Genomic DNA, 24,133 nt, shown 5'->3' on the forward strand with positions numbered 1-24,133 from the left:
TTCTTGAGAGGCAATCTCTTGGAATCTCTAAAGCACCCCATCTTAACCAGGAGAGAAAAAAGAAAGAAGCGTATCTTTCTGTGGTTTTATGTCCCAGAGTCATGGAGTGTAGGCGTGAATGGAAATGAAAAGAGTGACAAGCATTAACGGCCTTTCTGAAACTCAGTACAATTTTGTTTAAGGTTCAATATGGCAATCTACATTTTACATTTGTTCTCTAATTAGTATAACAATGATTTAATTTGAAAAAGACCCCAACAATTTCTAATGTCATTTTAAAGCATTTCATAATGCCCTCTTTTAGACAAACTTGATGGAAGGAGATTATAATATAAAAAGATACATTGGTCATATTAAAAAGTTTACTTTTTTTAAACTAAATGATGGGCAACTGCGACTATAATACATACAGTGTTACCAGTTGAGTTCTTAGTAACTAATTGACACTTAATTTCCTTTTTCAACGTTTTGGGTGAATGTATTTTAGAATATAGGCGCCTTCAGGCTGCCTTTAAATTAGTATGATGTGCAGACTTTTTAGCTAAAAAAAGAAATCCCATCTGGACAGAAAATGGTAGAGTGAAGTACTAGTAGCCAAGAAATACAATTTTTAAAAATAAAATTAAGTTTCTTCTCTCTGTAGGGATTCATATAAAAACAGAATTGTGCAGACTGATTCTGACAGCTTCTAAAGAGTCATAAATGGATGGTTTGGTATTTAAAAATCTATTCCAAAGCCGAGCTGCCTCAGCTTGCTTAAGATCAGTATTAAAATGTACCTCACCCAGCAACAGCTATCTACATTGTATTTTAAGCATTACATTGTTGAACCTTACTGTAAAATGGAAATTGAATTCCCCAAATTTCTTTTGTATAATAGTACTTTAATATATCTTGTAATTTCAAAGAAATAAAATGATTTCATTTTCCAGTGAGTGTAGAGACAAATTCTTTGATAGAATAACTAGTTTTTCTAATGACATTTTTCAAAAGACAAAGGGCAAGTGTATTATATACTTAATTCTAAGGCTTAAAGTAAACTAAAATTGATGTATGACTTAAATTAGGGAATGCTAAATTCTTATGATGCTAAGACAAAAAGCACACAATTTCTGAAAAGCAAATCACTCACTGACATCCCTCCTTGTATCTCATGAGAGAAACTGTATGTTGGTAGCCAGATGTTATAGGTTAATGAGCTAGCCTATGCAATGTCTTTTAAACATCTCTAGAGATTACTTGGAGCACAAGCAGCAGGAGAGTAGGGAAAAAGTCAAATTCTAGAACAAAAACCAGTGGAAATTGACATAGTGAAAATTTCTATGACATTATCAATTTCTATCAAACTTTTAGTCAGGTAACTTGGTGTGTATAGTGTGGAACACATCAGCAATATATAAAATATTAAGATAATGCCAGTGGGACTTCTTTTATTTTTACTTTTTCCTCCACATACGAATGTACATTAATTGGCATAATATGTAAATGTGTATAAGCATCTCTTTTCAAGGTAGTAAATGTATAAAAGAATTCATACCTTTCACTGGGTCTCTGCATTTGTAAATATAAACACACAAATGTTAACATCCTCCACTTTCGTTCCACTAAAGCCTAGTTATATAGTTTCCACAATAACAGATAATTGGTGAATAGCATATTTAAAGTACATAGCTGCCAATGTCATGAGCAAGAAGACTGCTTTTACTTTATTAATCAGAGTGGAAGCAGTCCCATTTCTTTAAAAGTTCAGGTCACTAGTAAGGCTCATTGGATACAGGTAAAAAGTAGTGCCAACTGCCTCTAACAGTATGTATAGCAGCATTTACATCTACAATTACAAAAGAAGGCATTGTCCGTGATTACTGAAAAAGTTATCTGAGTGATGTATGCAATTTTCAGTCACTTAATGGTGGGTGCATTGCTTGTGTATTATTAGTTTTTTCTCAAATCTTAGTTAACCATGAGTGTTAATGGAAACTGAGTTTGTCATTCTGAAGATGTACAGGTGACAGAGTATGTACTTTTATACAGGAATTGAACTCTGCTCAAAACTACAATCAACTCATCTCAAATTCTAGGCAACAATGAAAAGGAATGGTCTGCAATTAGAGGTTTGAATATTTTTCAGCTATATGCAGAGGACCTTAGTCTTGAGTAGAATAATTTTGCACAGTTGACTAGACTATCAGTGTTCTTGCAATTAGTTTATTGAGGGTGTCATAACTGTGGGTTAGCTTTTAAAAATAATACTGGAAAACACTGGAAGACGGGTCAGTTCCCCTTCACTGCAATGTCACTCTAGGCTTCTTTCATGCAATATTCTCTATGCTGCATGGTTTTTATTTGACAAATTTATATAAAGTTAGGATCACTCCTGATTGCAACATCAACCCCCAAAATTTCTTGGGTGGTATGTATGAGAACAAAAGCATCCGTAGTTGTCTCCATTTAACTTACTAGGAATGGGTCTAAGGACGTCGGGGATGAGAATCTCCACCAAAGCCTGGTACATCCCATGGTCACAGTTACACATCCATTTCAGGATAGACTCATGTTTGCACAGAGTTATCAGCTTTGCTTTCGGAAGTCGACTTTCTATTTCACTCAGATTGCTGGTGTGAATAAATGTTGCAAATGAATAGATGGCAAATGAGGATAAAACAGAAAATGGACTTTAAAAATAATTTACTAAATATTACTGAGGTTAGAACTATACCATCATTGCACTGGTGTCATATGGCTGGATATATATGGATGTATATATACAAACACACCCCCAGGGCTACCTATGTACATTAAGATTTTCTTATGGTCTGAATGGCAGATAGGATAGTATTCCACTAGTATGACATAGAGATAATAGTCCCCAAATCAATAAAATGGGAGCTACACACACTCAAATCTCAGGAAAGCACTCTGTGGTTTATTCCTAGATTGGTCAAAGCGTCAATCTACTCAGTGTTATAAGGTGAAGTTCACAACTGGTATACATACATATCTCTAGTTCACTAGCTGTGTCATCTACTTCCTCGTGAACATAAATCAGAAAGGCATATGGATTCTGACCTTGATTCTGTAATGGTAGTGCCGTCGGTTGGAGTAGATGGGGAATAGCGCCAGAATGTTTGCCACAGTTTTTCTATCAGGCTAAACTGAAGATTCACAACAACGTCCAATATTGCCTAGAAACAAAATGGCCAAACCATAATACTTGCTTTACTTCTCCTGTTTCTTTTACTTTACCATAAGCTGTTTTCTGCTCAGGTGGCTGCACTTCCTACATGGGATAACTCACCCCTTATCTCTTTGACCCTCTTCAGGACTGACACTTTGTTTGTAGTTACTCACACTATCCACATCTGTCTACTTAACCATAGAAATCTGGCTACTCCAGAAAACAATGTCTAATGACAAGAAGCACCAAAGGCACCCTGCATATTCAAGACTTTGTAAGACATAAAGAACAGACAATACCTAACTAGCTATTATATTAATTACATATTGAAATGACAACATATTGAATTTTGGAGATATAAGTAAAACAATATAAAAATCAAGTAATAATTTGGTTAATCATTTACATTCTGGAACACTAACACCGTTATATTCCAATGCTTCAGTAACAGAAGAAATAAAAATAAGTAGTGGTGATTTGCCTGTTTAGTGTGTTCTTGTTGACATGAAAACAGATTGAACATTAAATACACCAAAAGAAAAGTGCAAACACTAGCTACTAATGTTATATTGTTTCCATGATGAAGTAACATACTGTATGTCAGACTGTTTGGTGGTTTGTGTGATGTCCCCCAGTATTCTTGGGCATGTGAGTACTTAGTCCTCAATTGGCAGCACTATTTGGGGATGCTTAGGAGATGTGGCCTTGCTGGAGGACAAATGTCACTGGCTTTGAGACTTTACAGACTTTTGCTGTTTCAAGTATTCTGTGTTCTAGGCTCATGATTCAAGATTTGAACCTTTAGCTTCTTGCTCATGCTGCCCCGCCTCTGCTAGCTGGCATGTCTCCCTGCCATGACAGTCCCCTTGGAGACCATAAACCAAATAAACTCTTCTCTAAGTTTTCAAGTCATGGTGTTCTATTACAGCAATAGAAAAATGAAAAACAAAACAAACAGACAAACAAAAAACCCAACACAGACTAGTTAAGTAAACAACTGAATTTTGTATAATTTAGATTATTAAATAATTGAAAAAATAGTTAAAGTTAATATTTTGTTCTTATTCTTTTCATTTTCGGTGATATAAATTACATTTCAAACAGAAAAGATGATACATTCGTTGATAAGTAGTTTATGTATTGTATTCATTTAATGACATGTAACATTTCAAAGGCTTGGGAAAAGAAATGAAAATTAATAATCTGCTCATAATCTTCATATTCTATTTTTAAATGACACAACATAACATTAAAAATCCATAAAATGTACAAGCAATTAATATTTTACATTGCTTCCAAGTTATGTTATATATCTAATCCAAGCTAATATAGTCAGGACATTCTGGCACAGACATGACCATGGGCTAACCTGATCTAAATAATCTCTCATTTAGACTCTCTTCCAGGATAATTCTAGAGAACTTGACAAGTTGACAGCTGAAACTGTTACACACACACACACACACACACACACACACACACACACACACACAAAGAAACTGTTATACACACATACCACTACCTACTCTAGACCAGGAAGGACAAAGCATTCCAAACATCTGTGTTCTTTGATCTATCCAAGCAGGTAGAGGTTAAGAGTAATCAGTTACTCAAGTGTGGAAGATGAGGAATAAGGTTGGGTCCTCACCAGGCAGAGGCAACACAAACAGGAGCCAAGAGGCCTCCATGTACTGATACCTTTCTGGGATGAAAAGGGATGTCCACAGAGCTGTATTTGGCTATATAATAACAACTTGCAATCCCTACCAGAGCATACAGTTTTACTTACACTCCTTTATATATAGATCAGCTTTAATTATGGTTTTCTAACTTGGAGTCCTTGCTTTGAGTTTTAGTTTAAATTTAGTTTCTAGAGCCATTTTCCAGGTGTATCAAGTTTCTACTTTCTTCTATTGATGCTGTTACTTCCTCTACTAACTTTTGATGAGCATACTTAATTTTATACTGTCACTGAAGCCACTTTGTAATAGAACCTTCAGATAACATCAAACATGAAGCCAAAGAAAATGCAATTCTGTGACTAGGCTCAATGATAAAAGGCTGAAGTGTAAGCAGTGTGAGTCAGTAAAATGGATTGGATGCCATCAATAACTGAGAACTAAGGCGGATCCCATCAGATCTACAAAAGTCCACAGAAGGCAGAGAAAATGAGGATAACCTAGGGTCCATTTGAATTTTTAGGAAAAAGCAAACTGCAACATAATTCTAGCGTATGTGCCACATGTAAAGCTCTGGCTTGAAGGCTGTGCTAGAGAGTACCCTGAGGCTAATTCTGACATTAAGCATGGGTGTGGAAGGCATGTTCTGAGAACTAGCAGGGAACGCTATACTCTGTCAGAGAGTGAAAATGAAGTAATCTAATTCTAAAACTTTCAGTAAGATAAAAAAAAAACATGAAAAGCTAGCTCTGAAAACAAAGTAAACATGGAAAAATCAAAACCTTCTACAAAGGAAGGTCTTACAACTGCAGCTTAGGCAAATTCCATGAGATGTCTTTAAGAATACCTTGATAAACATATTACAAGAATTCCAAATAGTAGAATAATCCTTCCTTAAAAAAACAAATCATAGAAAACATGAAGTGAAATATGGTAAAAATTTCAGTGCATCATAAATCTAGTATGCTCTAATTAATCTCCAATGACCTTTGAAATGATACCAACATCAGCCTCATACAAGGCAGCTTTTAAGTGACTAAACTATGATTATTTTCCAACCTAGTTCAAATATTTAGGCAAATAGATACTTTAATTTTAGTCTACATAAAGTAGTCTACATTCTACTGGTTTATAGCAAATAACTATAGGATTCAATCTGAGATCCAGGCAGCTTTATTTAAAATTTTGACATGTAACAGAAAACAATTAGAATTTTGTTTTCTAAATCTACCACTCTGTTCCATGAGAGATGGCATGAGCACTGATAACTTAGAAACAAGCAGGGTTCATTGTGTGGATTGTCATATCCTACACAGATAAATAGTAAGTGCCCCATCACTTCACATGTATATCTATTCATTACAAGAGGAATTTTCATGAAAATTTTATAATCTAAAGACCATTTTAATCTTATTGGAGGAGTCTGCTGCTTAGAATGATCTCACTGTATACTCTTTAGCAATGTAAATAATCACACACCAAATAAATATTAGCCACTCAAAAAATCTGAATTACATTTTTATAAGCTAAGCTACTTACAGGCAGCTTAATATGAATACAGATAACTGAGGAGTTGTTTAAAGAATCTTCAAATCATTTTCATTGAATACAATAGTTGTAAATTTTTCTCACATATATAAAAATGATCTAGAAACACCCCCAATACTCAAGAAAATATCAATGGGAGATGAATACCAGCTGGCTTATATCATGTCAGGAGTGCTGGAAATAAGTAAGGCGAGTTGGAGAACACTCAATTCAGCAAGATGTTGATAAGGAGAGGATTTGTCCTAGGTTGTCAATAACCTAGCATCTCTGACAAGCACTTGGGTTCACCCAAGCAATCTTATTTCTGGACCAAGGGAAAAAAATCTATAAGTGCCTTAAAATGAACCTTCTTATTTTATCCTTCACTGTCAACTGTCAGGAGGAATTGACTAGAAATCACAGGCTACTCTGTAATTTGCAGGCAGACCGCAAATACTACTAGGATAAAGCTACTTAAAATTTAAAACCACTTAAGAGAACTCTATGCAATATATTAGCTCCTTTCTACCAGGTGAATTCAAGATACATTAATGTATTGGAATGGAGAAAGCCCTCCTTCTAGACAATGTCACAGCTCTGACATGAGTGAGAGAGTAGGAGGGGAGTTATAAAACACCAAGAAAACCCTAAGTAACCAAACCCTCAAACAATCTACGCATGTTTTAAGCAAAACTTCTTATTTCATCTTTCACTGTTGACACACAGAGGGATTCTCTAGAAATCACAGGGTAATCTTTAAATTGTAGGCACATCACAAAAACTCTAAAACTACTTGAATTCTAAAGTCAGCCTAAAGAATCCCCCAAGAGAAGACCAAATGCACTTATTAAATATTTTTACATTGTTTTTAATAGGTCCACACATTTGTGGTACTCAAAAGGGTCCGCTGAAAAACTGACTCTCCTGAACTTGACATTATAAAGTTTTGCATTAGTTACTTCTCCATTGCTGTGATGAAACACCATGTTCAAGACAATTTACAGAAGAAAGTTCATTTGAGCTTATGGTTGCAGAGTCTTAGAGCCCATAATGGTGGAACAAAGGCATGGTGGCAATAAGGAAAGGGCTCATTTTGCAAGTACAGAACAGAAAGAGCAAACAAAAAATAGTGGGGGCCTTCAAACTCTTAAGGTTCATCTCCAATGACATACATTTCCCAAAAAGACTACACTCCTAAGCTTCCCCAAGTAGCATCACTAAATGGGACAAAGTACTCAAATGCACAAGAGTTCGGGGCACATCACTCAAACTATATTCACTTCCTGATCCTCATAATAGGATAGCCATATCATAAAGCAAGATACATTTAGTTGAATTTTTAAAGTTCTCATAGTTTTTCAGTCACAACATTGCTCAAAAGTTCAAGCCCAGAGTCTCTTCTGAGATTCAATCTCTTAATTGTAACTCCTTGTAAAATCAAAATTACACACTTCTAACATATAAGGGCACAGAATATACATTCCTATTCTAAAAAGGAAAAACTGGGTAATACCAAGATAATACTGTATCAAAACATGACTGAAAAATAGCAGGGCAAACATCACATTCTCAATTGTAACTGATATCAAAAGGCTTAGATATCTTTGCCACTCCAACTCTATTGCCTGTTTCTTCTCTTGGGCTGGTTCCACACCTCAAGTACAGCTTTCCTCCGCAGGTGTCTCATGAGCCTGCCATTTCTAACATTTTAGGGTGTCCACTACAAGGCAGGGCTCATTTACACAGTTTCAAACAATGGCCTTTCAGGCTCCTTCCCACTTAGAACTTCTAGGTAGGGACTGCCACATTTACTTGGCCTCAGCAGCTCTGTGAAAACAGAGGAAGATTCCACAACTTCTTCATCTCTTATGACATCACAAGCCACCCCCTATGGACAACACTGAAAAGTTGGGCTGTTGGCTCTGGATGCACTCTAACCACTTGATCTGTATTAGTAGTAGCTTTTGACTTAGGTTGCTTTCCAGGAGCCCAAGAAAACACCTTATGCTTTCTGGACAAGTTGTAGCTTAGCTGGATTAGATCTTGCCCTGAGAGCACGTTCTCTTTATTGGATTTCAGATCTGACTATCCTAAAGGCCCCACTCTCCTTTATAATTGCAGTCTCTCTTACAGTACAAGCCTTGTCAACAGTTAGCTTATTAGTATTCTTTGGTCTCTGCATTTTGTATTTCCTTCTGCACCCTTTGTTCTTTTTCACTGTAGACCTGCATAGGAGTTGATATTGTGCTGTGTTGCAATCTCCTCTGCTAATAAAATGAGTTCATTACTTTTAAATCTAGCCTCAGGCAAGTTCTTAGGACATGAGCAGAAAGCAGCTAATTCTTTGCCTAAATATCACAGGAACAATCTATAATCCACTTGCTAATACTGTTACACTCTGAAACCTCTTTAGCTAGGCCGTAGCAGTCCACATAGTTCTCAGCACTACTGTCTTGCAAGCTTTTACTAGATTGGCCCCATTAAACCCTATTTGTAGCTTGTAACCAGTTGTTTTATCCAAAGTTCCGTAGTTTTCCATGTTCTCCCAGAAATCAACATAGTCAGATTCTTCACAGCAATACTACTCTCTGGAACCAATTTCTGTATTAGTTATTTTTCTGTTGTGATTAAATAACATAACCAAGACAACTTACAGTAGAAAGAGTTTGTTTGGGATAGTGGTTCCAGATGATTAGAGTCCCACAGTATGGAAGTTCCACAGTATGGAATCAGGAGTAGAAAGTGAAGGGTTCACATCTTGAACCAGAGTCACAAAGCAGAAGGGGCAAACTTGAAATGGCACAAATATTTAAACTCTTCTAGTCCACTTTTAGTGACATACTAATAAGGCCACAATTTATAGGAGTCCCTAAACACCACTGGCCATTTGGGCCAAGTGTTTAAGTACTCAAAAAGTATGGAGTGATTCAAACCACCACAGATTATTTTTAACATTTTCTTATGGAGAGATATTTATGTAGTATCTCTTTCACTCAAGTCCAACATGTTATATGAGTTCTCTGCATTTTTCCTTTTACTTTAACATTAAACCTTAGAGCTCATCTCATTTTAGTTCACTTATTGTTTCCAGTCCAATCAGCATATAGTAATTTGTCCTACAGATTATAGTAGATTTATTGAAGCTATAAGCAACCTCTTTGATCAAAAGAATAATGCAGTCTACTCTTGTACATTTGATGTGTTACCCATATGTAAGTGTTTCTGTAGGACAGAGAGAGACCCAGAAGTAGAACTGTTGTAGCAAGAGATATAATGATCAGCTTTAGAGAATAAAATGGGTTCTCACTCTCACTCACCCTTCACTTTCCACTGAGACAAGAAAGAAGAAGGATTTTTATTAGTGTTCAAAGAAATGCTCGAAATAGCTAGTATACCTACTCTGTTCTCTAGGGAAAAAACTTGATTATTTTGTCTTAACAAGTTCTGTGGCAAACTTAGCATGTGCTCAGACTCCGCCTCAAAGTCTTACCTCACAGTGCTCTCGATAAAGACTCTGCAGTGACTTGATATCCTCAAAGGTAGTACCATCTGGCAGAGAAGATATTTCAACTTCTCCAAACTCTGGAAGTGCTCGAGACGCATCTGTTACCATGACAACACAACAGAAAAAAAGCTATTGTGGATGGTGTTAATTACAGATTAATGAGGGAAATTTTCAGAGGACTAAAAAGAGAAGAAAATGTGGAGATCAGAGGGCCAAAGATCACTGACTTTCAAATTAATATTTTCTAGCCAGACTTAGAAACATTTTCAACATATAATGTAAGAATGAATGGAGTATACTTGTGAATTTTGTATGAACTAAGCTTTACTCTAATTAAAATGGGCATTAGATAGGCTCTTAGTAAAAGAAAAACCACCTGAATTTGCCAGTAGGAATTTTAGTTATTTTTATTATTATGCTATCCAACTACATAAAAATAAACATAGCGTTAGACTTATTATGTTCATACCTTTTAAATAATCATAAGATAAAAGCTATAAAACTAATAGCCCAAAGTACAAAAATAACATTTAATTTTATGTGATGGATGTCTCATAACATGAACATGGTGTCGATGACTATAGCGCAAGTCTTCTGAGGATGACACTTACAGCAGCTTACGCTTTCTGGTGGCTACCTTCCCCAGCACACTTCTGCATTCAAATCACTAGGACACTTGCTGTTGCACAGAAACTCATTTAACCCTCCCTTGATGACACTGCAATTTACAAAGCACACACTCTTTCTCTTTTTTCATTAGCCCTGGACAATTATAAATGTACTTTGGTATGCTCTTTACCATAAATTCAAAATTAAATGAAGAATGGTATTCATTTATAAGCTATAGGAAATATAAAATGTTTTACATTATTTGAATACCAAAGCTAAATTATAACTACAAAATAAAAGTAATATTGCTTTAAAGCTCAATGGTCAACTACATCTTATCTGAGCACTTTGGTGCAGAAAATGCTGCCTTCACAGTTTCAGGCTCAGAAGTTTTCTAAACTGAAAGTCTATTCAAGCTGTTTCTGTTGGCAATTCACATAAACACACACCCATGCGCACACACACACGCACACACACACACCAGACACACATGCATACACACACACACACCAGACACACATGCATATACACACACACACGTAGACACACATGCATACACACACACACCAGACACACATGCATACACACACACACACACACACACACACGCAGACACACATGCATACACACACACACACACACACGCAGATACACATGCATACACAGAAAGACACATATGCACACATACATATACAGACATATATACATATATGCACATACAGACACACATACATACACACAGATACATAAACACATACACACACATATGTATACACATACACTCTGATAGCATCTCTTTATCTTGACCACTGTTTGGAGACTATATATCCTCATCTATGTAACAGCTGCCAATTGAACTGCCACTTTTGTTCCTCGGGCTCTAGCATAAATATTCAAATGTTCAAATTCTACTTGCAAATACTTTCAGGAACAAGAAATGTATATAATTTCTATAAAATTATAAAAATAGGAAGCACTACAATTAATTTAAGAAGAATAAATTATTTTAACTGTTTATAGTTCTTCTAATCTAACATATGGATATGCAACTTTGTGTGCATAAAATGAGAATTCTTTTGGACTTGACATCATTTCTGAAGTATACAAAATGATTTTGATCACAAAAGCCAACTGTAATATAAACTCTTGAAAATACTTGATTTCAACGCACTGAGATTTTAAGGCAGATGCATTCAAGATTCCATATAGCTTAATATTTCAAAAGAGATGAACCAGAACTATCATTTAACATCATAGTTTCAGCACCAAATCACCTCCCCCTTTATGTGGAGTTAACATCTGATGACATTCTACTTGGAAAAGAGACTACTATTGTTCTCTTCAAAGTCCTAATAACAACTAATATGCATTACACCTTAACATACCTAAAAACTGTTGATGATGTTGACTTTGGGCAATTACAGTTTGCTCAACAGATGTGCCTGTCTGTTGGCCACTTCCTGTGAAACCATCTGCAACCCCATCCACTTTCTGCATAGGCTTGTACCTAAAAATATTAGATGGAAAACAAACAAACAAACCAAATTATTCCTTGCTTTATTACACTACCCAAACTTTTAAGGCGTTCACTTTTGATCTAGTTCTGCTAATGTCAAGATACTTGTTGAATGGTTCTTCTTGATACACTCATGAAGTTCTATGTAGACATTTTTTTCCAATTGTGAAATGAAAAAGGGAAGGGCAATGAGAAATAAGTTTATTTGTGGAAGTCCAGAAGTTGATGTAAGAATGAAGTAATGGTGAGACGTTTCTTTGGACAGCAGAGGCAAAGATGCTCATGCCTATAGTTATAGTACATGTTGTGAACATAACTTGTAGTGGCCATCGGCTCAAGGTAAAACAGACAAATACATCAATACATCAGAACTTCATTCTAAAACAAGATCAAAGCGTTTGCAAAGAAATGTCAATGGAGGCTTTCAGTTAATAGACTTAAAATAAGATCCATCTAAAATCTTATGGTACTGCTCTTCACATTTCCTAAAGCCTCATATGTATCTTAACACATTCATCTCTCTTGATTCTTATCAACCACTGCACATACAAAGGCCAGAAGCTTTAGTGTGCAACAAAACAAGAAGTCATCTATAAACCTAGTTTATCTAAGTAGATCTTAAAGGACTTAGGGTAGAGTTCAGCGCTCAGTGTTAGGACCCTTGACTAGCAAGCACAAGCCCCTGGCTTCCCCCTAAGACCAGAGAAAATCATATATGCATAAAAAGTAACCAAAGTCAGAGAACTTTTAGGTTCTACTTCCAAACTTTATGTGTATTCTTTGCTGATAAAATAGAGAAAATGTGCTACAGCGGCTAAGGGACAGACTTCTTGGAGGCCAAACATCACAACACTACCCTACCAGCACTGTACCACCAGCACAACCATCACCACACCACCATGCCATCCTTACTACCAGCAGCACCACCATCACCACCATTACTACGAGCACCAGCATCATCCCAGCAGCTCCAGTACCACCACCACTGCCACGATCACACACATTACACCGTCAGCACAAGCATCAGCACTAGCCCCAGCAGCACTAGTACTACCACCAGTATTAGCACCACCAGCACAAAACACCACCACACACAACGCCATCCTTACCATCAGCATTATTAGCAGCACCACCATTACCACCATCACCATTCCCACACCACCACAAGCATTAGCATGAGCCTCTAGGAGCCTCTGCAAATCAATCCAGACAAGCAAGCACAGACTATATATACAGTGGGTATGTATTTTTCTTTTGCTTTGTACTTTTCTTCATTTCCCATATTTAACATATACATACACACACACACACACACACACACACACACACACACACACACACACTCACAAGCACACAAAACCTAGGCATCTAACTTAGTTCCTCTACATATATGTTATGTTATGGGTATATAGTTTTGAGTTGTGAGATTCCTAACAGTGTGAGCCAGGGCTCTCTCTGAGTCATTTGCCTACCTTTGAGGCTCTTTTCCTCTTACTGGATTGCCGCAACCAGCTTTGATGTGAGAATATGTGCCTGGTCTTATTGTAGCTTGTTATGCCATATTTGGTTGATATCCCTAGAAGGCCTGCTTATTTCTGAGAAGGGGTGAAGAGGGTGGGTCCCGGGTGGAAATTGAAGGGGGTGGGGAGTGAGGCACTACAATCAGGATGTAATATATATAAGAGAAGAATAAGCAAAAGAAAAAGAAAAAGGGATCAATGTGCTTTTGCTAACAAAGGAGTCAACTTAAGAGCTTCATTAGTTTTGATGGTGATTTACAAACTGAGAAAGTTCTAGAAGGGTATGTTAATAGTCACTATCCCTTATGACAGCAATTGCTGCCGGAATTTTGTATTTTATATTTGCATGTTTTTTGTTGTTTATATCAAAAAGTAGCAAAATACTATGCAAAATGAAGATAATGAAAGGACTGTAATAAAAATTCACAAAAAACAAAGATCATAAAGTTTATTGTCTAGAAGTATCTTCTGCACTACAGTGATTATCTTTTGATCCCTCTGTTTCTAACTGTACTGATTTTTAAAAAAGGAACTTAGTATTTTCACCACCGAGTATTTCAACCTTATGCTAACTCTTTAATTCAACTGATGTGAATTACGAATTCACATCATTACGAATGTCAAAGTCCTTCCACATGAAAAGGACACATTTAAAAATATCTGCATGTCAAATGTCAAAAGGTAGTAGATGACTGGACCTAATGAACACCATATGAGCAATTCTTAGACAGCCTGAAGAAATGATTTAGTAATTGAACAGAAAGGGAGGGGACTGAGGATGAAAGAGGGCAGAGCCAACATCATCCTTAGAGCTTTAGAGATATCTCCCTCAAGAACAGAATTGCGGTTGTTGTTCTCTGAGGACAGAAGAGAACTGCAGCCGGTAGCCATACTCAGAACCAGGAAGAGCACTGGCACTGCGATGCTCCAAGGCTGTCACTTCCAATGCTGCTCTTCCCAGCAAGTCATCAGAGAGTTGAGAATCTTTTCAAGGCAGGTGTGCTGTATGCCTATGTGGGCAGTAGTGGACTGGTTGTTTGTGTAGCAGACTTGAATGATTCCATGAGGAAAGCTTTGTTTCCTTATTGATTCATTCAAGGTTTAATCTAATTTGAGCTGAATTTTTTTAGACACAAAAAATCTTATTAATAATAAAATAGGATATTTGTTTAACCATATTTACTCAGGGCTAAATATACTAGATGAAATGGTTAAATTTAAGTGATTTAACCTGGCAATTTTTCCTACAAATTCAGTTATTGAATTTTACTATTGGTTTATGCACTGTCTGTGATTTTGTCTATTTTTAATCATATTCTTTTTGTTCTATACAGTATTGGGTGTTACTGACATAAATATGAAAAGTAAGTGAAATTTAACCTGAAAAGAAACGATAGCTATTACTCTTAGATTGCACATTTTCCAAGGATACATGCTATACACAGTAGTCTATCTTCACAAAGGGTTCAGCAAGTCTACCACTTAAAAGCAAAATTATTTGCTCCCCTGGAAAGACAGAGTTGGCCAATATCATAAGCAGTGGAAGACTCTAAAAGAAAGGGGTATTACATCTTAATATAAGCAATCAAACCACAATGAATTACAATTAACACATGACTGTGGAATAAGCACTAATTAGGTGTACAATATTATGTGGAAGATATAAAACATGAAAAGAAGCTTATGGGAAGAAAAAAGTTATACAAAAATATTCTGAAAATACTTTGAGTTAATACTTAGGAAAAAAGAGGAAACCTAGAAAATACAGAACTAGGAAATGAGCATTTTTATTATAATTACAACAGTAACAACAGCAGAATAAACAGTCGGTTGAAAGACAGGCAACAATGTCTTTCATGTACTTAACTTTGGTAGTAATACAAATTGTGTAAGCTAGAAATTTTTGAGCCTTAGGCTGAAAGGTCTGGGGACAAATTCTGGGATAGGTTTGTGCCAGTAATGAATGGAAGATGGCTCATGGCCACGAAGGCTAGTCTAAGTAGGAACACATGAAAGAGCTCTTCTGAAATACTAACTTTTGCTCTCTACACTGTGTCTAAAGCAATAACCACACAGTCACATATTCATTGCATTACTGCCTAGCATTTAGTCAGTCCTTGGAAGACATCTTCAAAGTTGGAAATTTTGGATTCAGGAGGTCCAGATGTTCATTCTCTTGATTCTAAGGGAATATAGGACCAATTACTTTAGTTGCCTGGGTTTCCTGAAAGCAGGAGCACCAAGACAGTCACACTTAACAGGCTGAACAAACACTCATTCATGATTGCTGGTTTTATTTGAAGAGATGGCTAAGGATGATATATGTTATCATTCTAAAGATTTATCATCAATGTCTAGGATGTTATCCGTAAGAGCCTACCCTTACTCAACACTTACTAAATGATGTCTTTGAGAGTGGGGCTTGGAGTTCATTTTACCCCTTCTAAAAGATTTCCTGAGTAGCTTGCATGGACCTAGTCCACAGGAACTTATTGCAAAACAGACACCTTTAATCTCATATTGTAGAACTATACCCAACATTAGATAGCACATATTCTCTTAAAACCACATAAATTTTCATTTTTCCTATAATATATATAAATTTTAAATGATCATCTAAGATAACACTATCAATTATTGTAAAATAATCAACTTATCAGGCATTAATTGAGTACCGCATGTGATATGGCACTGTGCAGGTTGTTTTAGACAAGTAAGGGATAAACATTAATATTTTTAAGTTTTTGAATATTTTATTGGTCTAACAATAATCCTACATTATCTTAATTCTGGTGAAATTTTTTACTATTAAGAATGTTTGATTTTTTTTTTTTTTGCCTTTCTTTACTCTTCATTACATAATCATCAAAAATACTACACTGTAAAAGGTAGGAGGAATTGACTGAAAACACACTACCACCAAACCTGTGTGTCAAATCCTGTTGAAATAACAAGCTCTTCAGTATTGAGAACTATACCCTCCATGTATTCCCATTTACTTTCCAAATTATTTCTAGGTTAAGTTTTCCTGTCACAGACCCTTAGGGCTGTTGAGTTATGCATGTTCATAGGAGAGACCTGCATTTTATTAAAGGAGGCAATAGCTCTTAGTTTCAAAATTAGCAAGGAGCAAATGATCATTTTAACAGCTTGCAACTCCATGGGAAATCAAAGTGAACACTGTTAATGATTAAGAAATGAAAGACACTCTGATGTCTTAATAACTGAGTGTACGTTTGAAACCTGTCACTAATAAGAAAATCTGGAAAACTGTTAGGAATCTCCCCCCATGAGGTTGGCTGTAGCTGTTATTTGGGACTTGAACAGCTGTGTTCTACTGTAGAAACAGTATTCTGTCAATAACATCACAAGCACAGACACTGAGGAAGGCTACTGGAAGGCAAAGAGCATTACACAGTCACCATTACTGGAAAGAGGTTTCAACACACCACACAAAACATTTGGAAAGTCCTTTCAAAGCAGCTGAAAAATGCCCAAGTGAAAGGCAACACAACTATATATATAAGCAGGTTGTATTTGTACTCATGATTCATAAAAATATAAAACTAATTTGCATGAACAAATAAAAAGTGGTTACTTATTAATAACAAGAGGCTAGAATTTTCAATTTTACTGGTGTCTTGTAATTATCTTTAGAAAAACTGTCCTAGGTTGATATTGGAAATGATTCAAGTGACATAAATACAGATGAATCAGAAGAAAATAGTCAACATGAGAAGGTCCATTATTTATGAATAGTAAATGAGCCTACGATGTCATATTAAATATCAAAGTGACTCATAATATCAACCTTGCTTACTAAAGATAGGATTTCATTTGTACTCTTCTTGGTAACTCAGAATATTTGGCTATTTACTAGTTAATATTTGTAGTGATGCAAGAAAATAAAATAAAGTAAGGTCAAATGGGGCCCTTGTCTCAACTGAGAGTGAGTGATGTAGACCACTTGTTCTTTAGCGAATGTGCTCTTGTAGGTGCTGAGGATATAATGTTCAAAGAGGCAAATCTGAATTCCTGAATTTCTTTACTGAGCCCTCTTAGCATCAGCAACTTACACACTTAGAAACCTAGGACAGTGATATTCTTATAAACATAGTGTGCATGTGTGTATGCATGTGTGTGCATGCGTGCATGTGAGTGTACACAACACTTCTTTTGTTTACAGCTGGCTCTGTGCAGAGGTCCTAAAATATACCTTCCACGTCTTTATTTAGAGAACCACAATCCTGTTCCACCTGCTGTCAACAAAAAGGAAAAGTACCTAAGGATCTGTCTAGGAAAAGATAAATTGATGCGATTTTTGTCTAAAGCAAAATTAAATGGGGCTTTCTTGTAAGTAAATTACAATGTAATTTCCAGATGGGCTCTATCATATAAAATGAGATTGAAGAGCATTATAAAGTTCAATGAACACTTAGAAGAGTACTAAATGATGACTATGACTATTTACTAGACGTCGTGTACATTCCTTGAGTTAATTAATGCTTGAAGAGTAGTTCTTTATGATCCTCTTGACTTCAGTGGAACAAGGGATCATGACATCATGAGCTACTATGGTGGTGTACTAATGCTAACTACTTCAGCAATCAGCATCAGGGTTCCTCAATGTCGTCTCAGACCAAATCATACACTTAACAGAGCAGTTGTTCACTTAAGACTTCTGTCACTCTTATCTGCCTCAAGGGAATGACCCAGTCCTCCAAGTTTAGCTTTGTAATAATCCCAGAGAATCTGTGGTCCAGGGAAAGTATGATGTACTTAATATCAAAGCTGGGAACTACCAGCCTTGAAAAACAGACAAACAAGCCATACCACCACACTTCCAGGGTGCTTTCGCCTTCAACATAGCAAAGGATTACTGAAGAGTTTTCTGTAGTGCTTATAACAGCATGGTATCATGAAGAAGAATAACACTTCAATGTTTCCAGCTTAAAATATTTTATTTTTTCCACTTGAACTATAAAATGATAGTTTTTTTTTTTAGATGTTTCCATTTTTAGATGAAGAAACTGAGGCTCTGGGTGCTGACATCATCTACAATCAAATCTATATCCTCCATTTTAAGTGCAGAGTTGTTTCACCTGTCCTAAGCTCCTGACAGTAAGAATGCACTAATTGCAAATGTCCTTGGGTGTCCTCCCTCACATCTGAAGTATGGAGTCTTGCTGCCCGCCTTTCTACAACAGCTCTCTCATCTTTCCTCCAGCACCATAAAGGCTCTGTCTTTCCAGCTCCTCTTCCTAGCAAGGGACCATGTGAATGCAAAGATGACACATTTCCCTCTTGATTAAAACATCCTCACTACAATGTGATTTTGCCCTGTATTTCATGTGCATTTTTGGAAAAGGTCCCACTAGCTAATTGACGCTGTGCTCAAACTTGGAGTAATTCTCTTGCCTTACTCTTCCATGTGAGAGGGAAATGGAAAGAGATGGTTAGGGACAGGGAGGAAGAAAAAGAAGGGAGCCATGAACCTCCAAACTCTGCTATGAAGGCTTTTGTAAGTGCATAATTTAAGTTACCTGTGTCTTCAAGGGTAGAACTCATTCACGTATTAAGCTAAGAGGGTGGATTCTTGTCTAGGTTGCTATATGGGGAGTTACCTATCCTATGTAGACATTGTTTGCTTGTAAACTGGTCTATTTCTTCCTACCCTTGTTCATCTTATGCTGTCTTTTACATGTGATGTTACTGTTTTGTAAGCAACTGACAACTAGATGAAATTGTTCAGAACTAATAAATTTTAGTATTTTGAGAGTGGACACAGGGGATCAGACATGGTCAGGCACAATGTCAAAAACATGTGGTTTATCTCTACCAGTTCTGAAACAAGAATACGAAAGAATAGCTAAAATATATGTGCCAACAATTCCTATGGATTTATTTAAGTACTGAAAATTATCCCTCTCCTTTGCCCTTGACAGCCTAGTTTATGTGTTCTCTAATTAGGGTGAAAAATTAGTACATGAGTACATTTCCTTAAAAATTGGAGTCCACTTCATTCAAATGCAAAGTTTTCTTTCAACAGAAGCTATTTTACATATTTTTTCCTTATTACTACCCACAGCTGACACTATTTTCGGAGGAATTTATGGCATTTTGGTACCCTGCCTCTGCTTAGCAGAGGAACAGCAATAAGGGCCGCTAGAAGCACCTTAGCTCATTTGCCCTTCCCTGAAGGTCCACACACCATGCCACCCACCAAGAAAGTCCCAAGGAAACACATGACCCTGATTACTTATAGTTTTCTTTTGTCAATAGCTACATCCCACCACTGCGTTTGAATCAAGCAGGCTCTAATCTGGTCCTTTATTTTAAATAAATGGTTTGAAGACTGATTCATCACTCAAGTATGGGAAAATATGGACTCTGTAATATCTGCTTCTCAACCATAGCTTCTTTTCATTTATCTCTTGGTGCATGGCTACACTCTGTATGGCTATACTCTGATTGGCTATGCTCTGTACAGCAGCTTTGATTTGCACAGACATGGAAGTTATTTATACTATCAAGTTTTCAAACTAGATATATAAAACTGAATGCCCAAACTTAAATTATCAAAATAATGAACACACATACTTGACTTTTAATTATAAATGGAACTATAGGTGCAGTCAATAAATCCTGGGACATTTAATCTGAATATACTGAATTGTTTAATACCACTACCTGTTATTAAATATTTTAAATCTTCCACACACCATTTATATCTTAACAGGAGAGTATATTTTCTTTATAAATTTTAATTTCATTAGAATAATTTGAATCTTGAAATTATCCAGATATTAAAAAAATATCAGGGGCTAGGAAGTAGAAGCATACGTCTTTAAGGCCAGTACTCAGGAAGCAGAGATAAGCAGATTCCTCAGAGTTTGAGGCCTCTGTGGTCTACAGAGAGTTCCAGGACAGCCACTACAGAGAACAATCCTGACTTGTATCACCAAAGAAAAAGTTTCGGATAAATGATAAAAATAATTATTTTTCATTATTTCAACAAACTCTTAATTTGACCCTTATGTCTACACTCAAGGAAAGAGACATATAGTCCTTCAGCAAGCTGAAGCCTTTCGGGTATAGCAGTGCAAAGCCCGAGTACTCAGCAAGAACTCTGCTGTCATTCACCAGGTGCTATTGCAAGAGCAAACCCCTAGTCAGGTATGGTAGCACATACCTTCAATCCCACTGGTAAGAGTCAGAGGCAGGTGGATCTCTGTTTGAGGCCAGCCTGGTATGCATAAAAGTAACAGGCCAGCTGGGACTGTATAGTGAGACCCAAATCTCCAAACAAAACAAAAAACCACCAGGAGAGAAAACAAAATCTATAACATTCAGTACATCTTTGGTGTTCTAATATTCTTCACTGGTGAGAAGGCAGACTACTCAAGCCACTGATACTGGCAGATTTTACTAATAAGAATTTTATATCTCCATAAACATATTTGTATTGTGCCTTTTTCTTACAGCAATTATTACCACCTGCACATATATATGATTTTCATGACTCCTTAACCTTTAGAGCTCCTCTGGAGACTGTGTGGTAGGAGATATTTCAGAAAAAAGAAAGAAAAGAAAACAAAAAAATAAAATCAACTTCTACCTACTCAGTTCAGGCTTTTAAAATTATTTACCATTTATTTATTTATTTATTTATTTATTTATTTATTTATTTAAACACTCCAGATTTTATTCCCCATGTCCTGTTCCACATCCCATACCTCCTCCCCAGCCCCCTGTCTCCATGAGGTTGTCCCTACTACCCATCTCCCACCCAAGCAGACCTCTAAACTCCCCGGGATCTCCGGTTTCTTGAGGGTTAGGTACTTTTTAAAAAGATTGTCTTTGAAACATTTACATTCATGCAAGCTTACTAGAATTCCTCTTGATAAATCACAGGAAGAAACTGGCTTTACTTGTCTTAGGCACAATTTATTAAGCTTCTGTTAGTAATTACATTTGAATATGTTATTTCTAAATCAAGCTTTTCTTGATTTCACCATCATCTACTTTGTTTTGCTGCTAAGTTGGGGGCAGAGAGCACAATAGAAAGAAAGTGCTATAAATTCTGTTCTTAATAAGTGGAAAAATAACCCAAAGCTTAAGATCTTAATAGTTTATTATAACATAAACTATTGTTACCATATAAGGTACTAATACATGTTTTATTGTGTTTTCTTCAGTCCTTTTAAATTCATTTTTCTACCTATAGATTAAAAACTAATAACTAGTGATTAAAAACAAAATTGAGAATATATGTATTTGTTTTTGTCTTTGAAATGAGGTGGCCAGCTTGAACTGCATTGCTGGGCTAACACATATGGCAACTCTGACTCTGCTGAAGTGACTGAACAAAGAGGCCTTACCTCCAGTTTTTCCCTTTAGTTATGTCTTGACCCAAATCAAAAAGTCATCTTTCTAGAAAAAAATCAAAATTTCATTCTTTTGCTTAAAAGCTTTAAATAGCGTTAAAGCTATTTCTATACACAAACCCTCAAACTTAATTACCTGCAAGTACCACTAAGTCCCTCAGTGTACGCTCAAACTGCTCTAGACATCGCCTCTTTCACTCTACTCAAGCATCTTTGCAACTCTACCTCTGCAACAGCAACTTAATCAAAGCACAGGCCACTGCCGACCTCACCCTTTACCTCCATGTGCTTATGGGAACACTTCCTTTCTACCTACAGAGTCCTTTCTTTTTCTCACTCTTAGTCCCTCCTCAAGTAGCACTTTCTCTGTTATGTTTCCTAATTCTCCCTCTCCCAGAGTTTGTTCAATTACTCTGTATTTTACAGTTCTTTGATTAACACTGGATTTTGGCACAAGACATTGCATTACTTTATTCCCCTCATTCCCCATACACCTTTTATTTCAAAAGTAGAAACTGTCTTACCCATGAATTTAGGACTCAGCACATAGTATGCCTTTAATCAATATCTCTTGAAGAGAGGAAAGCCTATTATGTGATGTTGTCTTTCTATGACTTAGAACTCATGCTGCATACTACACTAGTGTGGATAAGGAGAGCTTGCCTATACACATAACCATTTTAGAATAATGAAGAACCCCGAGAAACTATTCCTTTTTCCTACTACTTCTACCACTTCAGCAGGAAAGGACTGTTATAACTACAGAGCGTAAGTAAGCTATACTGGTAAAAAGGGCAAGTTTGCAAAATTTTTATTTACTGTAAATTGTGACAAGAGTCACAAGTGACTGGAAAGCTTTTAACAACAGTGCAATGGGCTGTATATTCCACTTAAGCTTTGTGAAAAACATGGCTGCTAATGCTTTGATTGTCCAGAATTATGAGCACAGATCAGACAGAGTTGGTTCTTTTCAGTTCCATGATTTATAATTCTAGCATCCATCAATCATCTTCCCATCTATCTTATGATTCATTCATCCACGCATCCATTCATCCATCCATACATGAATGTAAGATCTCTTAAAGCTCTAAGGTCTATGTTGGTGAAGATTAGATTCCAAGTTCCAAAGATCCTACAAGAACTCAGACTTGGTCAGAAAGAATTAGCTGACATGGGCAAGATGGCTCACAAGGTAAAGCTGCAGGCTATGCATACCTGATGACCTGCCCTGGATGAAATCCACGGTGGAAAAAGGGAACCAAATCCTGAAAATTATTCTCTGACCTCCATACACATACCTTCACAAATATATTTCATATATATACCTGCCCCCCCCTCTCTCTCTTATAACACACACACAGACACATACTCACATTTGCATATGCAATAAATAAAACTTAACAAAATTATTTGAATGATGTAAGAATAGTATGTCTCATGGATACTAAAAGTCAATTTCTCCAAAGGTGCTATCTGCCTAGATGTACTCCTTGGTCTTTGTATGTCGTTTCCTTGTATGAACAGTATAGGGATATCACATTTAACTCTAAGAAGGCTCAAAATGTTGAAGACTAAGTTATTTTTTTAAAACTGAGAGAGATCACTGAAATTGTAAATGATATTGTAACACAATTCACAGCAAAAGCATGCCAATGGCAGCACCCCTTCCTGTGTGTGTCCGTTCTATTTGCTCAGAGTTAAAGAACTCAGATTATACCTTTGCTTCTGCTGCATGGGTTGTTGCCTCATAGCCATGTACTGCATATCTTCTTGTAGACGGTTAAGAGGAGAATCCGGCTTCACACGAATCCCATAGTAATGGTACTTGGAGTTTCCTCTTCACAAAAGAACAATAAATATGAAAACATGGAAAATTAGTAAAACTAATTTTAGCCATTATCTTCACACAGAAAAATTGGGTTAAAATATTATACCAACATTTCACACTTATAATTTATCCTTTCTGGGTGTTGCTGTATTACTTTAGTGACATTCCAAAGATCAAAATAAGGTTCCAAAATAATCAGCTCAAGACCTCAAGGGTATATAGTTCCTTTAAACTTTATTTATATATTCATTTCAAGAAAATGAAATAAAAATAGATAGCCTATTTGTCCCACTCACATTAATTTATTTTCTAATATGTATTTCAAATTTAATTTAGAAGGTATTTTAAAAGGTTGGGCCAATCACAGATCACCCACAGCACAAATCA

At 36.2% G+C, this 24,133-nt stretch overlaps 1 protein-coding gene across 14 annotated transcripts in view; it reads right to left on the minus strand.

Annotated features, from left to right (window-relative positions):
• Rfx3 (regulatory factor X3) overlaps nt 1–24,133 on the minus strand; it is a 246,388-nt gene that overhangs the window by 39,439 nt on the left and 182,816 nt on the right. For 13 of the 14 annotated variants that reach the window (XM_031390020.1, XM_031390027.1, XM_031390031.1 and 10 more), the window contains 5 exons: nt 23,636–23,755; nt 11,881–12,002; nt 9,872–9,984; nt 3,067–3,182; nt 2,458–2,612 (listed from right to left, as the gene is read on the minus strand). In XM_031390020.1, coding sequence (XP_031245880.1) covers nt 2,458–2,612; nt 3,067–3,182; nt 9,872–9,984; nt 11,881–12,002; nt 23,636–23,755 — 626 coding nt within the window. The remainder of the gene's footprint in view (nt 1–2,457; nt 2,613–3,066; nt 3,183–9,871; nt 9,985–11,880; nt 12,003–23,635; nt 23,756–24,133) is intronic. The other variant, XM_031390034.1, reaches the window with a different exon arrangement.

The sequence above is a fragment of the Mastomys coucha genome, unplaced genomic scaffold (genome assembly GCF_008632895.1).
Source record: "Mastomys coucha isolate ucsf_1 unplaced genomic scaffold, UCSF_Mcou_1 pScaffold21, whole genome shotgun sequence".
NCBI lineage: Eukaryota > Metazoa > Chordata > Mammalia > Rodentia > Muridae > Mastomys > Mastomys coucha.